Source organism: Echinops telfairi, unplaced genomic scaffold (genome assembly GCF_000313985.2).
Source record: "Echinops telfairi isolate 266 unplaced genomic scaffold, ASM31398v2 ScPeMD7_6;HRSCAF=24_1, whole genome shotgun sequence".
NCBI lineage: Eukaryota > Metazoa > Chordata > Mammalia > Afrosoricida > Tenrecidae > Echinops > Echinops telfairi.
In genome coordinates this window covers 16,577,051-16,594,473 of record NW_022103903.1, presented here as the reverse complement: position 1 = coordinate 16,594,473, position 17,423 = coordinate 16,577,051, and the positions used below count along the sequence as shown (strand labels likewise).

The 17,423-nt window shown below is 37.0% G+C and overlaps 1 protein-coding gene and 1 pseudogene across 1 annotated transcript in view; one reads left to right on the top strand and one right to left on the bottom strand.

Annotated features, from left to right (window-relative positions):
• The window catches only part of LOC101653784 (eukaryotic translation initiation factor 3 subunit F-like), a 5,590-nt gene extending 1,576 nt beyond the window's left edge, over nucleotides 1-4,014 (bottom strand). The window contains exon 1 of the mRNA XM_045286253.1: nucleotides 3,961-4,014. Within this exon, the coding sequence (XP_045142188.1) occupies nucleotides 3,961-4,014 (54 nt within the window). The remainder of the gene's footprint in view (nucleotides 1-3,960) is intronic.
• Nucleotides 4,015-5,512: 1,498 nt separating this feature from the next.
• Nucleotides 5,513-6,208, top strand: LOC101638285 (annotated as a pseudogene).
• Nucleotides 6,209-17,423: the final 11,215 nt, after the last annotated feature.

Sequence of the window (17,423 nt, the reverse complement as noted above, 5' to 3'; positions counted from 1 at the left end):
ATCAGGAATCCATTCTAAGGGTCAGATGTTCAGCTGTTAAACTAGAGGCTTCCCCTACCTTGTGTACCTACAGGGCTGGGGCTCCAGGAAGCAGGAGAGTAACCAGGAAGATGAATAAATTAGACCACAGACTGATAGATGCAGAGACAGGTGAACACAATGTTAGCAGGTGAGGCAATTGGGTACAGAATCCAAAGAAGCCAAGGTCAGGCAGTCCACTAGCAGGTCCCATGGCAGGTTGCTGATGGCTCCCAAGATCAGCAGGCAATATGGCAGACTATTGGCTCAAGTCTAAAGCAGGAGATATTAATGAATCAGATACAGGATCTTGATCTGGCAAAAAGGGAGCTAGATTCCCCACTTATGTAGAAAGTAGACTACATGTCTGAAGAAATTCCTTCCTATTACGTTAGGGCTATGACTGAGTAAAAGGGCTTCACTCAAACCTCATATTCCTACAACTGCTTGGCTGCTCACAGCAAATTCCATTATGGAGATGATTGCGTTACGTTAGGTCACATTAGGGGGATTACCAACAAGCTGCTGAAATCCTGGCCTCATCAAATTGACACAAAATCTCATTATCGCAGAAGTTAGAAGTAAATTTGGAAAAATGCATCTTACCTCTAATGTGCATTAAATATACACCTGTGTGAAGTAACCATATAGCCATCTTTGCCTTTCAAAGTATTTTTAAAATTATTTAAGGGTTTCCTTATAATATCATTCTTTTGTGTTCAATGTTTGTCTGTAGAATGCTAATTGTGTGCGAACAAGTGAGTGAAGAGTGGTGCAGCCATACTGCTAATGAGGGCTCTTAATATTTCTCTTCTCTGGGTTTACAGCGCACCTGCAACTTATCAACACGTGTTACATATTGTTTTGATTTTTCTCTTTGAACACAATAACAGGCAGCAGCCAAGGGAGTTACTGCCAGAACCAAAAATCCTTGCTGTTCACTGCCTGAATGAATAAAGGGTAAAAAGAGAAAAAGTAAGAATCTAGGAATTCGAACATATTTTTAGTACAGAGCTACGACAGTGAGCAAAGCTGACTCCTAAGATTCTATTCATTATATTGAACAATATATTGTATTCTTTTATCTCCCAGTAAGATTTTAATTTCTTTCAGAACTTGGAGTTTAAAATTGATATAATTAAATTCTTTACAGATAATTAGCTTTCTTTTTAGGAAGTTTTGTTCCTTTTGAGAATTACTTTATGGGTTTATTCAAAGAGTAATCAGATTGATTGTTTTTTCTTCCAACTGTTAACAATACAAACCAAAATCCTGTGATGGGTATTATACCCATAAACCCTTGTAGATAATTTGAGATAATCAGAGGTTTGTTTTACTGTTCTTTGAGAATAAAATAATGTACAAAAATTGGATGGCTTATTTCTTCATAACATTGAACATATATAATTATACTATATATTCTATACTATATATCTGATATATGCCTATACTATAAAAATGTACTATATATTCTATATCTAGATTTATGGTGTTCTTTGTCTTTTCTAAAACATTTTACACAGAAGCAGTTGTGTGTGTATGTATACAATATTAGACATTCTCTTGCAATTAATAATATCTTTATGTAAAATAGCTAAGGAAAGAATTATGCTTTACAGATGTAAGTTGCATAGCGTTTTAAACATTTTTCTATTTGATAAACATCTCTGAGGCACAAATAAGAAATTATAGAGGGAGAGCTCTCAATTTTTTACATTGTCCTATTCCAGAAACATAAAATTATTTTTGGAAGGATCAATTATGTATATTTAGAATTTAAATTTATATTTAAATCTATTCATTAACAACATCTTTGTAAGAAACACTTTTGACTCAGGTGGCAAATGTCTATTGATGATCCTTATTAAGTCAGACACCACTATTTATTAGAAGAACTCTGAGTGTCAACAATGATGAACATGTATAGTTCAAACAGATTTTAAAAAGCTGTAAAGTAACTTGCTTCCAACGGTTTCTCCCACTCAATGCCATAAAAAAGAGCCCTATGGAAGCATTTAAAAGATGTGTTTTCTTAGAAGACTTTCTTTCTAGAGTAATAGTGATTGGACAAAGTCTCTAAAAAATATTCTGAACTTGCAATTTCCAAGACTTAGTTGTCTACAAAACTTGATATACATAAATAATTAATGTGACTATATTGTTTCTAATGTACTGTTTTTACGTTTATGCAATCAGTGTTTCTATAAAGGCAGTATCAAACTAAAATGCATCATGCCCATAATAAAAACCTAAAATAGTTAAAAATATGCTTATAGTTACGAAGATAAAGATATGTATTTGTATATCTACTAATATATTTACTCTTAAATACACATAAAAGGAACCAATGCGTACTGAATAATTCTTCTTTTGATTGTCCAAACAGGATATTATTAGCCAACTTTAATGCTAATGATATAAAGCTCTATTACTCCCAATAATAATTATTGTGTTACAATATGAAGATTAATTTCAACTGGTAAAAACCTAGATGTATCTATTTCACATAAAAATAACTCATCAAATGCCATTAAAAATTCAAACCATTTTACCAAACAAAATAAAGCAGAGCTAAAGTCTAATTGAGCTCTGATGGCATAGTTATGTGTCTTTCTAGGAACCGCAAGGTCAGTAGTTTGAAACCACCAGCCACTTTGCCAGGCAAAGACTGGGCTCCTACTAGAGATTGCCAGACTGGGAAACTGACTGGTCGAGTCATACCCCGGCCCGTAGGGGCAGCTCTGAGCCACAATGGACTTGATGGCAGTGCGTCTGGTTTGGGTTATATTGTTCATCAAACAGTGCCAGTTATCAAAGCCGAGTTTTGAGATACGACTGTACATGTCATAGCACAACATTGCCTTATAGAATTTAATAATTAATCAATTTAACTGTACAGTTGTGTGCAGAGTTCATTGTAGCAATTTAGCTTTAGTTATGAAATGAATCAGCAGACGTGCCCCATTTCACATTAAATAATTATTGTCAACTTCCCCCCAACATATTATGTGTGTGCCCCTTTAAATATTCTTTGTTGATTTTGTTAGATGAAAATGTGAGTATATGTTTATTAATTTTGTTAGATAAAATGTGAATTATTTTCATATTAAAATGAATTTTTAAACGTAAAGTATGATTCAATTCTCATGTCTTTTGTCACTGTCTCCTATTTTTTATTTTTCAAATTCTGCCTCCTATTAGAACAATTAAATGTAATGATAGAATAAAAATTCACATTTTCCAGGACTCATCATATTTAATTATAACATAGTCATTATTATTATTATTATCTAGTCATTAGCACTTTGTGCAATGGAGCCTCGTGGAATTTCCCCCAAATTTCTATTAGAGGTATACAGCAGGATATTCTGAGAGCCCTCCTATAAAGACCAATAGAAACCACGAGGCATTTGGATAAATTTGTGAAAAGGGAACACACTATTCCTTTTCTGGAACATTAGCTTTTTACTTCTTTGCACTCAGCTTAAAACTCAACCTCCTTTGGAAACTCAGAAGAGCTTGCTACTCCTCATCTTAACTTGCCCCCTTTATTTCTTCTTGGTGGCCTACATGGATCCAGCTACCAGGATTCTTCAATTGTAGAAATACTGCCTTTTCTAAATTGATAGTATTAGTTTTTAACTTGAAATTTTCTCACTGGGTGTACGAGATAGTTGCTTCTCTCTGACTCTGACTTCTGAAGGTTCTGTTAATTCAAGTCTCAGTCATATTAATTTATGATTTAAATATAGTCATTCTAAATGCTAAAAATCACGACCCAAATAGAAGTCCGAATAGACGACCAGATATCTTGTAAACAGTCTTTAACCTTTTAAATGGATAAGAGGTGTAAGAGCTGTTAAGACTTTCAACTAGTGCAGTGCCATTACATTGGGACTATAATGTGCACTGCTATAATTTTGATAGTATTCTCAGAGTTACCAACACAGTTATGATGCCTTTGGCATATGTTGATGAAACAGAACTTGAAGTCATGGTTCTGGAATATGGATTTTAGATTTAGCTCAGCCACCTTCCTTATGCTAGCTTTCTTAACTGGGAACTGATTGTGGTAGCTACTTTTGTGAAATTTAAAATTTCTTAGCGAACACATTTTGAAAACACACTTTTAATATAGGCTTATCTATATAATGTTTCCCACTTAATATATTAAGAAAGAAGAGATGCATTATAACTTTTTTTAAGGGAACATTAAATTATCTAACTCTTTAAGGCAAAAGAATTAAAAAGTAATTTGTCTTACAAGAGTATACTAATAAAGGGAATCTTATATACAAAAGATATTATACTATATGTGTTATTATTAGCAAAAAAATATGTATGATTTTAAAATGACATCTGAATCTCTACGCTGTCTCCCTGAAAATAAGACAGTGTCGTATATTAATTTTTGCTCCCAAAGATGCACTAGGTCTTATTTTCAGGGGATGTCTTATTTTTCCATGAAGAAGAATGCAGTGCACATTTATTGTTTATTGTTTTTTTGAAATATAGTAGATTTTTATTATTTTTCATTTTCCATAAAATAAATACTTGCTACATAAAAGTCTCACCTAAAATGCTTAGTTACCTGCTCAGGATTACTAAGAAATTATTTCTATTGAAATTATAAATTGCTTGACTTAGTAAGAAACATGTTTTTCCCTCCACTATTTTAGTATAACTTAACATTCCAGGATCATGAGGTTTAAAACTTTAAACTAAGATTTCTATGGCAAATGGTTACAAACCCAACTGTAAATACTTATATATATATATGTTCCCAGATTTGAATCTACACAATGTGAACATCAGCCTTTTCTGTCTGCTGTTCCCCCCTCACCTTGCAATCTGGCCTGACTTTGGAGAACCACAGTACTCCACTGGAGCAACTCTGCTCCCCTCCCTCCTCTCCAAGACATTCCATCCTGCCTGTTGTTGCATATGGGAGGTGACACTGGCAGGTACAGCCCTAGGGTGCTGGCTAAACATCCCATGTTGCACATAACAGGCACCCACAACAACTATCTGGTCTACCATGTTAAACAAGATTAAGAAACCCTGTTGCACAGGATGAGTCAATTCCCATTTTATGACCAGCCTGTTGACTTAATTCTGAGAATACATACTTTGTGATTGGCAAAGACTACTTAAAAGGAGTCTGTGGCCCACTGGCTCAGTGAAAGCGTGAATTGGGAGAAAAAATGTGGCGCTCTGCTTCTGTAGTGTTGGAAGCCTTCTATAGGGTTACTATGAGTTACTATGAGTCAGAATTGACTCGATGGCAACAAGTTTTGCTTATTCGTTTATTTAAAAGGTTTAATCAGTATTCACTCCTGCTTCTGACTAAAATCAATAGTTGCCTATAAGTATTAAAACGATACTGCCCGGGAGGCGCGGCACAGCGTGCTCTGCCTCCAGTAGCTTTTGTTGCGGGGCTCTGAGACAGGACGGTCGGCTGCATTGGAACGCGGAGGCAAGACCTTTTGGACAGATCAGATTCATTGTCACGATGCCTGAAATAAATAGTGACCATCTCGATGAGCAGCAGGTCCAACTTCTAGCTAGATGTGTATTCTCATGGATGAAAATGAGAACAAAACTGGGGCTGAGACGAACAAGAATTGTCATCTGAATGAAAACCTTGAAAATAGAGGATTATTCCATCGAGCTTTTAGTGTTTTCTTATTCAACACAGAAAACAAACTTGCTTCAGCAGAGAGCAGATGCTAAATTACCTTTCCAGGTTACTTTACCAAGACTTGTTGTAGTCCTCTATTATGTAATCCAGAACTGAAGAAAATGATGCAATTGGAGTAAGACTAGCAGCGCAGAGGCGTTTAAAAGCTGAGCTGGGAATTCCCACAGAAGAGGTTCTTCCAGAAGACATGAATTTTCTAACACGAATTCACCACAAGGTTCCATCTGATGGCATCTGGGGTGAACGTGAGATTGATTACATTTTGTTTGTGAGGAAGAATGTAACTCTGGATCCAGATCCCAATAAGATTAAAAGTTGCGTTATGTGTCAAAGGAAGAAGTAGAAGAACTTTTGGAAAAAGCAGCCTGTGGGGAAATTATGATAACTCCATGGTTTAAAATGATTGCGGAGCCTTTTTGCTTTAAATGGTGGGATAACTTAAATCAGTTGAGTAAGTTTCTCGAACATGAGAAAATACCTCGAATGTGAAAATAGGGATGAATAGTAAAGTCTACACTGCTCTCCGTGGTGAACTTAGACTGATGATTGTGTGTTTTGATACTTTGCCTTTTTATTAGGAGAACACTCATTTGGTGCGTTGATGATTATACAATTGAAAAGTTATATGGAAAGGGCAGCTGACTTAATTCTGTATCCTTTGCTTATTCATATGTTGCTATTTGAGAAAGTATTATAAAAGAGCAAAAAGGCAATTTGATCTGTCCAAAAACATATCCATGACAATTTTGGATGAGAAAAGCTCTTAAATTTTTAGGTATTAGGATATAGATGTTAGGATAAACATTTTCAGAATATTTCTAGGTCAGTGCGCTGTTTGCCAGTCACTTTATATACCATTGAATTTGTAATGTAATCCAGAAAAGGAAATAGGAAACTTATTTGCTTAGCTCCTTCAACACAGTTCTAGCTTTTAGGATTACCAGATAAAACTCGTCAAACAGGCTAAAGGGGAATTAATTAGCCTTGCAATAATACATTGATTTTTATTGTTCATTGTTTTATTAAAAGAGACCTTGCACTTCCTGTCTCCTCTGGCTGCGCTGTGGCCAACAGTGAGCTGCGCGGCTGCGCCCACCGCTATGGTCCCGAGTCCAGAGTTATGGTAGCTTGGGGGGGGCTTATTTTCCGGGAGGTCTTATTTTCGGGGGGATGCCTTATATTTCAGCGAGAGGCAAAACTGTAAGTAAGTCTTATTTTCGGGGGTAGTCTTACTTTCGGGGAAACAGAGTAGTTTACTCATAATAGGAAAAGAATTTTCCTCTCAGCAATTAAATTTCTTCACCACATTTTGCACCTGTATCTTCTCTGTTGCCTTCCTGAGGGCGAGTATCGAGCAGGGCCATGATGTAAGAATTAATTGTTCTTAAATTGGATTTAACATTTAGTGTGAGACCTTAAACCATTTGTGGATCTAGTTTTTTTCTTTCTTATAATTTGTTGTTATTTGGAATTAATGCATATGTCACATAAGTCCATCGTCAATCATGTGAAGCGGAATTGTACAAATGCTTCCAAAATAACTCTCCAATCATACTTTTCCTTCCTGGGCTCTTTGACATAGCCTCCCTCTTACCCCTCCCCTCTTAACTCTCCACTCACCCCCAAACAAACAAACAAGCAAAAACCCCAATCCAAAATAGCCCTAGATCTATTTGCTGTCTCTAAAGGCTCATCAATCCTGGGTTTCAATTACGGAAAAACAGAAAAAAGAAATAATAACACAATTTCAAGAGGGTGGTCCCCAATGGCATAGCAGCTCTGAGATACCCCCTAATGTGAACAAACATAAACAAAGTAAAACAGGTTGTCCCTCACAGGATTGCCAGAAAAATACATTTCTTAATATAGCATATCGGATGTGGATACAGCAAGACTTTGTCTGTCAACCAATAGCATATCGGGTGTGGATGCAGCAAGACTTTGTCTGTCAACCAACAGGGCACCCTTCTTGAGACAGCTGTCTTCAGCTTCCTCAGACCCAATGTATTTTCTGATTTAAATCCTCGGGTAACAAGTGTGTCTGCTGTAGAATCCAGTCCATCCAGTGGCGGTCCCACTTGGGGTCTCCCCAATGCAGCCTCGGGAGCGGGTCCTGCACCCTAAAGACCTGGGAGTCGGTGTCCCAGCATTCCATGGCACACGACCTGGGTTCCCTGGCTACCCCCAGATGCCTGAGGTCAAGGTTGCCCACCTGCTGCACACCACCAAAGATATTCCCCACCTAGTGACTCCAAAAGCACTTCAGTCATTTCTCCCCACACCTGGAGGTCATCCCTGTCTTTGCTCCCACTAATAGACATGCACCTCTGCTCCCCCAGATGTGACCATTTCCTCTCCCCTCCCCTGCACTGCCCCTCCAATCAATAAGCCTCATCCCTCTGACAAGGCTGCCTCTCTCTCCAGGAACCTCACCCCAAGTTCACTTTGCTGAGATCCACTCAGCAAGGTGTACTCCTCCTCCCCTGACCGTTTGATCCTGGCTGTCATGAGGTGCCCTCTGGTCAAGTGACCTACAGTGGGTTCTGTGTGTGCTGCCTGGGCCCCAGTCAGGCTCCTTAACAGGCCTCTGGACTCCAGCCAGAAGACCTGACACTCTCGAAGCCTTAGTTCGTTCTAGTTCTGCAGCTTGTTCCTACCGCAGTGGCCTCAGACAGGATTTGTCCTATTGTGCTTGACTAAGTTCACTCAGCTCAATGTCTCCAGATCTCTCCATGGCTGCATGTGTTTATGGTTTCATCGCTCTTCTTTGGGATGTGGAGTGTTCCATTGTGTGTATGTACCATGTTGTTTTGTTTGTTTGTTTGTTTTTAAAGGAAATCAATTTATTTTACTTGAAAATTCTGCAAAACATGAGTCACTTCAAATTCTATCACTTGAAGAAAATTATTGGTAACATGCTGGTCATTCTCTTTCTATTTATCTCTGGATATGTCTATGCCAAATCTATTTTATAAAAATGAGTGATATAACCCATGTTGTTTAACAAATTAAATTTCTTTCTTCTTTTTTTTTAAAATCAATTTATTGGGGCTCATACAATTCATCACAATACATAGATCAATTGTGTAGAGCACATCTATACATTTGTTGCCCTCATCATTCCCAAAATTCGCTTGCCTCTTGGGTTCCCGGAATCAGCTCATTTTCCTTTTTTCCCCCCTCCCCCTCCCTTCCTCTGCCCCCCTCCCCATGCACCCTTGATAATTTATAAATTATTATTATATCTTATATTACACTGCCCGGCGTCTCCCTTCACCTACCCCTCTGTTGCCCATCACCCAGAGAGGAGGTTATATGTAGCTCTCTGTGATCAATTCCCCCTTTCTACACCCCCCTTCCCTCCTGGTATCACCACTGTCACCCCTGGTCCTGAGTGGTTCATCTGTCCTAGATTCCCTGCGTTTCCAATTCCCATCTGTACCGCTGTGCATCATCTGGTCTAGCCAGATCTGCAAGGCAGAATTGGGGTCCTGGTAGTTGGGGGGAGGAAGCGTTTAAGAACTAGAGGAAGGTTGTGGATTTCATTATTGTTATACTGAACCCTAAGTGACTCATCTCCCCACTACCCCTCTGCAAGGTATGTCCAGTTGTCTAGAGATGGGCATTGGGTCCCCATCACGGAATACACTCTTTTATTGATGGGAATTTAGGCTGTTTCCAGCTTCTAACTATTGTGAGCTGTGCTGTGACAAACATAGGGGAGCAAATATTCATTCCTGTTATGTTTCTTACTTCATTGGGGTATATGCCCAGTAATGGTATTGCTGGATCATAGGGTATTTCAGTCGTCATTGTCTGTATGCAGATGTTTTAGGAATTGCCATATCACCTTCCACAGCAGCTGTACATGTTTACAAGTCCACCGGCAGTAGATGAGTTCCAATTTCACCACACCCTCGCCAACATTTGTTGTTCTCAATGTTTTTGAAAAAATGGGCCACTGTTATGGGCATTAGATGGTACTGTGGTTATTTTCACTTGTTTTTCCCGTATGACTCGTGACCATGTGTTTATTAGCCACTTGAGTGTCAGCCTTTGTGAATCATCAGTTCAGGTCCTTTGCCCAATTCTCAAAGGGTTATTAGTTTTTTTTGTTTGTTTCTCCTTGTTTTAGTCTTTTAAAATACTGTACATTTTAGTAATTAGTCCTTTGTCCGTTATGCCATTAATAAATATCTTTTCCCAGTCATTGGGCTTTATTTTTACTCTTTCAATGAAGTATTTCGATGTACACAGTGTTGTATTATTAATAAGTCACACTCATCTATTTTATCATCCGTGAAATGTGTTTCCTTTGTCATTTCTTATAACTCGTGTTTTTCCTGCACTCCTGCTCCTAGCTTGGTCCCAATTTTCTCACTGATGACCCTGATGGCTTTGGGTATTACATTTGGGTCTTGATTCACCTTGAGTGTGTTTTTGTGCATGCAGTGAGACATGGATCTTGTTTCAATCTTCTGCACGTGGATAACCAGATTTTCCAACACTATTTATTGAAGAGGGCATCTGCTTCCCATTTAATGTCTTTTGGACCTTTGTAAAAAACAGTTGTCCGTGTGCAGATGTTTTTATTTTGGGGTTTTCTGTTCAGACCCATTGGTTTGTGTATCGATCTTAATGCCAGGAGCAGGCTGTTTTGACAACTCTGGTTGTATGGTAGGTTGTGAGGTCAGTAGTGCAAGACCACCTACTTTGTTCGTGTTGAGGAGTTCTTTGCCTACCTGGGCTTCTTCCCTCTCCATATGAAGTTGGTAATCAATTTTTCCATTTCTTTGAAGAATGATACTGGAATTTGGATCGGGATTGTATTGAATTTTTAGATTGCTTTAGGTAGAATTGACATCTTTACTATATTGAGTCTGATCCATGCATATGGAATATTCTTTCATTTTGGTGTCATGTAGTAATGTTCTGTAGTTTTCTTTGTACGGGTTTTTCAGTTAGGTTTATTGGAGGGTATTTGAGTTTTGCATGACTAGTTTGAATGATATTGACTCCTAGGTACCTTTTTCTGTATTCCCATCACTGGTATATAGAAATCAAATTGGCTTCTGCTTCTTAATCTTGTATCCTGCTATTCTACTAAGCTTCTCTCTTGTTTCCAGCAATCCTATTGTGGACACCTTAGGATTATCAATATATAAAATCATATAAACTGCAAAGAGCAAAATTTTCACTTCTTTTTTGCCCAATACTCTTTGATATCTTGCCGTTGTCCTGTGGTACTGGCTAGGACTTAAGGCATCATGTTGAATAAAAGTGGGGATATGGGACATCACTGTCAGGTTCCCTTATTCAATGGAAATGTTTTCAACTTTTCCCCATTAACTATACTATTGTCTATTGGTTTTTCATATGTAGCCTTTATTGTAGTGAGAATTTTCCCTTCTGATCGTATCTTCTTGAGAGTTTTTATTAGGAATGGGTTTTGAATAATATCCCATTTTTTGTTGTTGTTGCATCAATTGATATTATATTTGGTTCTTTTCCTTTTTCTTATTTATGTGGTGGTTTACCTTAATTATATTTTGGATATTGAACCATCTCTGCATTTTTTGTATGAATCCCCCTTGGTCATGCTGTATTTTTTTTTAATATTTTGTTGGATTCTACTGGCCAAGATTTTTGAGGATTTTTGCATCTACATTCATAATATATACCAGTCTGTACTTCTCTATCCTTTTTGAAGCTTTGCCCAGTTTTGGTATCAGGATTATGCTGGCTTCATGGAATGAGTTTGGGAGTTTGCTGTCCCTTTCTGTGTTCTGGAAGAGTTTCTGTAGGGTTGGTGTCAGCTCTTCTCTGAATGCTTGGTAGATTTCTCCTGTGAAGCCATCTGGACCAGGGCTTTTATTAGTTGGGAATTTCTTGATGATTTAATCAATTCCTTCCTTTTCTATGGCTCTCTTCAAGTTATTGATGTCCACATGCATTAGTTTGGGTAAAGAGAGATTTTCTCAGTATATGTCCGTGTCCTCCAATTCATTGAATTTTGGGAAATACAACCTTTCATAGTACATTGTTATTATTTTTTTTTATTTCATTAGGATCTGTTGTGATTTCCTGTTTCATTTCTAATTCTAGACATTGGCCGTCAGCTCCTTCTTTTCCTTTGTTAAATTTGCTGGTGTTTTGTTGTTTTTAGTGATCCTTTCAAAGAACCAAATCTTTGCTTTGTTGATTTTTTTCCAGCTTTCTTTTTCCCAATCCATTTATTTCTGCTCTAATTTTTATGATTTCTTTTCATCTGCTGTTGGAAGGATTATGCTGCTGACTATTGACCAATAGACAATAGTATAGTTAATGGAGAAAAGTTGAAAACATTTCCATTGAATAAGGGAACCTGACAGTGATGTCCCATATCCCCACTGTTATAACTGCTGGAGGTGCTATGTAAAGGTTCTGACCATGACTCTATCTTTTTTCATATGTGCATTTATTGCAATAAAGCAACCTCTGATACTGCCTGTGCTGCATCCCATAGGCTTTGCTATGTTGTGTTATGCTCATTGGTTTTTAAGAAATTTGTAATTTCCTCTATAATTTAGGCCATTACCCCTTTTTTGTCTCCAATTGTTTGAGTTTTTTCATTATCTATCTGTTGTTGACTTACAGCATTACGGTACTGTGGTCAGAGAAGATGGTTTAAATGTTCTCTATGTGTTAAAATTTTTGCAAATTTGCCTTATGTCCCAGTATGGGGTTTATTTTAGAATATGAGCAGATGCATTGGAGAAGAATATACATGTTTTTTGGGGATGTTTTTGCTGTTGGTTGGAGAGCTCTGAAAATATCTAGGAGTTCGAGTTGATAGATTGTGTTGTTTAACTCTTCAGTTTTTTCAATGGATTCCTTATCTGTTAATCCATTTTTCTCTGACAGCAGCGTATTGAAATCACTAGTATAATTGTTGACATGATTATTCCATTTTTTCATCACTTTGATGAGTTGGTTGATGAATTTCAAGGGTCTTTTGTTGGGCACATAAAAATTATCATGTTTATGAGTTCTGGTCTATTGATCCCTTGAGCATTATGTAATGCCCATTTTTATATCTCATTATATCATGTACCATAAAGTCTATTATTCAGACATTACTATTGCCACCCCAGTGGTTTGTTTTTTTTTAATTGCCATTAGGTTGATAAATTTCACCCACGCTTTGACTTTGGGTCATTTTTTTCTGTGAGTTTGAGATGTGTTTCTTGAAGGCAGCAGATTGATGGATTTTATTATCTAATCCAGTCTATTATTTTTTGCCTTTTAATTGTTGCGCATAGGCCATTAACATCCAGTATATCTAAATCTAAATATAGATTTTTCACTGTCATCTCATACTATTTGTGTTTGATATTTCCCTTTCTTCCCCTTTTATAGGGTGATGTGTGTGAGAGGTGTTTATTCTTGTTTCTGTTTCTTCACTAGATCTGTAATATTTTGGGTACTCTTTGGGTACTCTTGTGCTGGTTTCTGTGGTGTGTTACATCCTGTGGGGCTGCATGATTATGTGCTGTGGTTTTGGTTTTCTGCAAATAAAGAACTGGACATTGAACTTTATAATGCTGGTTTTGTTTTCAAGACTTCTCTCCTACACTCCCTCAACAACAACAACAACAACATTCAATCAAATAGTGGTGTAATAGAGATTTGTTCTCTGTAAGACGAGTTACATTCAGTGCAGATGTGTATAATCATATGTACACCAGCAGATTAAGGGGAATGTTCTTTGGGATTGCAAAGGTGTAATTTTGAAAAATATTCTCAAAGGACAGCTGATGAGATCAGTGGTTCATTCTGAAGTTTAAGAAAATTGAAAACTGCACTGGTGAGAAAAATGGCAGGAACTTGTGCTGAGGCATTTTTTTTCCATTACAACAATTCAACTACCCATCATTTTTCAAGGGTAGCAAGGGATGTCCATGGAGAATTTTGTTGGGGAACCTTACACAATCCAAATTGCAACCCTGCAGTTATTTCTGCAGATTTACTTTCATTTCTTCAACTCCAAGAATATCGAAAACAAACAATTTTGAGTAATCCAAGAATGCCTAAAGTGCCCCTTTGATGTGGTGTAAATTGAACTAAGCAGAATTCTGCAAGAGAAAGGTTAGCCAAAACAAACTCACTGTCATCAATCGATGCTGATTCTTAGTGCCCCTCTAGTACAGGCTAGAACCGCCCCAGTGGGTTTCAAGGACTATAATACTTTATAGGACTAGAAAGGCCTGTCTTTCTACCACAGAGCAGTTTCAAACTGATCACCTTGCATTCACCACCCAAAATGTAAGCACTGTGCCACCAGCTTCTCCTTTGAGGGATTAGAGAGACGGAAATGCCACCTTCATGATTCATCAGTCCACATTGCTCTACCTGCCTGAGCAGTGATTCTCTGGGCTTAGAGCACCCTCTGAGGTTCACTGAGGACAGACAGAGTTGACATGGGCACAGTGATGCTGGCAAGGCTCAGGCTGGGGCTACAGCTCTGGCACTGCCCATCCCCATGCAGATTTATTCAAGTAACACAAATACACAAATGTTGGAAATTGAAGAGTGAGTGAAGGGTTGGACTAGAGGAGGGATGCCACTCTCATGTGTTTGATGGGTATAAGAGGAAAAGCACAACTCCACAAAATGAAGAGATGTATTTCTCAACCATGGACATGTCGAACACTTGTTTAAAAATTACTTTATCTTTTCTATAGATAAAGGATGGGATTTAGGATGGAAGTTCAGTTTTCATTTTATTCATTATATGTATCATGCCATAAAATGATTAGACAATATTTAAAAATTCCATGGTCCTATGTATATGTACATTAGTAGGAACCTAGAGATGTTACTCTAAAATTTAGATTTTGAAATTAGAGTCTAAATCCTGCATGCATTGATACATCAGTACTAATTTTATGCAGATAGATTGTAGCTGGGAATTTTACATTATGAAATATCACTGCTCCTCTGGGACCTGAATTCTTACTTTGAGGCTTTGGATTTGTCATTGTATTTGGCTGTTTATGCAGCTGACATGTCCTAGTGAATAAGGAAATATGACATACCCTAAGCTCAAGTACAGTGAGTAATTATGCTTTTACACTCATGAAGCCAAATGGTCCAATCACTTATTCCCATCCAATAAGAGCACCAGGCTCATTTAGCTTCAACTGACTCCAAGGAGTTGGAAGTGTATTGACCTCAACTAATTTCAAAATACTGCTGTTTTATTTCTGTGTGAGTTAGATGCTTTTGAAAATGTAAAATTAATCTGTTATCAAAGTAAATCTTAAAATAAAACATGTGCAGCTCCCCAAAAATAATGTAAGTCAAGAATTTGGGAAGTGCAGACTGGAAGCTAACTGGCATTAAATTCACAAAACAAAATAAAAACCTTTTTATGACCTTTCTATAAATCCCTTAAAAACAGTATGAATCAAAATAGATGCATTTGGAACACTTTCTGTATCAGTCAATATTTTTACATAGTTAAAACTTGATGCTAATCATAAAGTAAACTTGATAAAATAAAATAAATTTTTAACAACCGTCCTTATGCATAGAAACCTTTCAAATAGAAGCACTGAATGAAGTGTTTTGTTGGCATGCTTAGATGCTCCAATAACTAATATGATCACAGTGCTTTTGATAACCAAAGTCATTTCCCCATCTTTAGAAACCTCTACACATGAACAACCAGATTCAACCGATCTCAAAATACTGTGTATGTGAATGAACACTCCCTTTGGCTTCATCTCTGAATGGTGTACATCTTATTTGTTGTGCATTGTGTTTTTGCATGTATGCTTTGATGCATAGTAACTTCTCATGTTATGGAATTGATTTACATTAGACACAAACTATAAGTAAAAATAAATGGCTGGAAAAGCAAAAAAAGTTTCTAGAGTTAGATGGAAGACATGCTTGGAAATGAAAACTAGATATTTTGATCTTTATTTAATAATCATTTATATTATTGTATGACAATACTATATATTTTTGATATAGTAAAGGGGAAGAGAGCACAATAAGTCAGTGGAAAAGAAGACACTGGGAAGTCACAAATGTTAACGGCAACAAACATAAATACTCTTACACACACGTTTGTTATAACAATAATAGATGTGTCAACACATCTGGTGCTACATATGTGTTACATAATGGAGGCCAAACAAATGGGAAGATTTGTGCATGTGTGTAGTAGAACACACTCATAGACAAGGTAACGTTATTGACATTTCTTAGTCATATCCAAAAATGTTCTAAACACGAATCAAAGGACGTAGGGGCTTGTGACCAGGCTTTCACGTGTCTGATGGACCCATAGTCTGGTTTATTGAAGCCGACAGAACACTGCGGGACTAGACAGTGAATTATAATAACACCTTAGAGGAAGATGCCGCTTCAAACAGTAGTTCTCAACCTGTGGGTTGCGACCCCTTTGGGGGTCGACAACCCTTTCACAGGGGTCACCTAATACATCTTGCATATCAGATACTTACATTACAATTCATAACCGTACCAAAATTAGTTATGAAGTAGAAACAAAAGTAATTTTACGGTTGGGGTCAACACAACCTGAGGAACTGTGTTAATGGGTTGCAGCATTAGGAAGGTTGAGAACCACAGCCTTAAAACAATCAACTATAGGAGACCAAGGTCAAGTCCAGGCAATTCTGAGTCATGATGAACTGTGCTCCCACAGGTTTTCAGTATCTGTGCTCTCTGGAGTGACTCATGAAACTAGAGTAATACTCACAAATTTAGAAGTTGTAAATTTCCTGAACTAAATTTCTTAAATTTCATTTTTCTCCTTTGTATAGATTTCAACATTGTTATATCCCGAAATACAGTATCTATAATACATCACTCTCAATCAAAAAATCGATTTATAGCATCTGTAATACATCACTATTATATTTATAGCACTATTGTATTTATAGCATTTATAATACATCTGTATATAGCATCTATAATACATCACTCTCAATTCAAAACTCTATTTATAGCATCAAACTTAAACTTTATGAGCTTTCCTTTTAAAAAGTCTTGATAATTGTATTGTTGATAAATGCATTGGAGTGCAATGAGTAGAAAATAGATATACCCCTTATAATGTTTATAGTTATTGCATGTGCTGTAGATCAATGATATTTAACTAGCTGGCTAGGAGTCTAGCTCGCTATTATCTGCTGATGGATCCTTTACATTTCACTCAGTGAAAACCTGGCAAGTGCACTCTATCTGTGGCTGCGTCATGCACAGCTGGTACACCAGAAGATGAAGTGGCCCCAACACCAAACTGAGTGATTGACAGCCAAGGTTTTCATCTAGCAAAGTGCAGTTTTGTTACATAATTACCAGAATTATATGCAGCACTATATCTATTTCCTGACTATAAATTGAAGGGTTGTTCTCTCTGAGTTATGAAAGAAATTATAAACTAATTTGTGGAAACAACATCTGTTGTGAACAGGCTAAAAGCTCTAGTAAGAAAGGAATAATTTATTTCCTTCTGTTTTGTAGCTATTTATAAGATCAAGAAAAAATGAAAGTCTTTTCCTAGTCTATAGTCCTTCACAAAAATATTTATGTCTGTATGTTTATATTATATAAGAAACATAATGCTATCTGGCTATGCATATACTCAGTAAAAAGAAAAATACTCAACTTCCTTTAAACTTAAAAAACA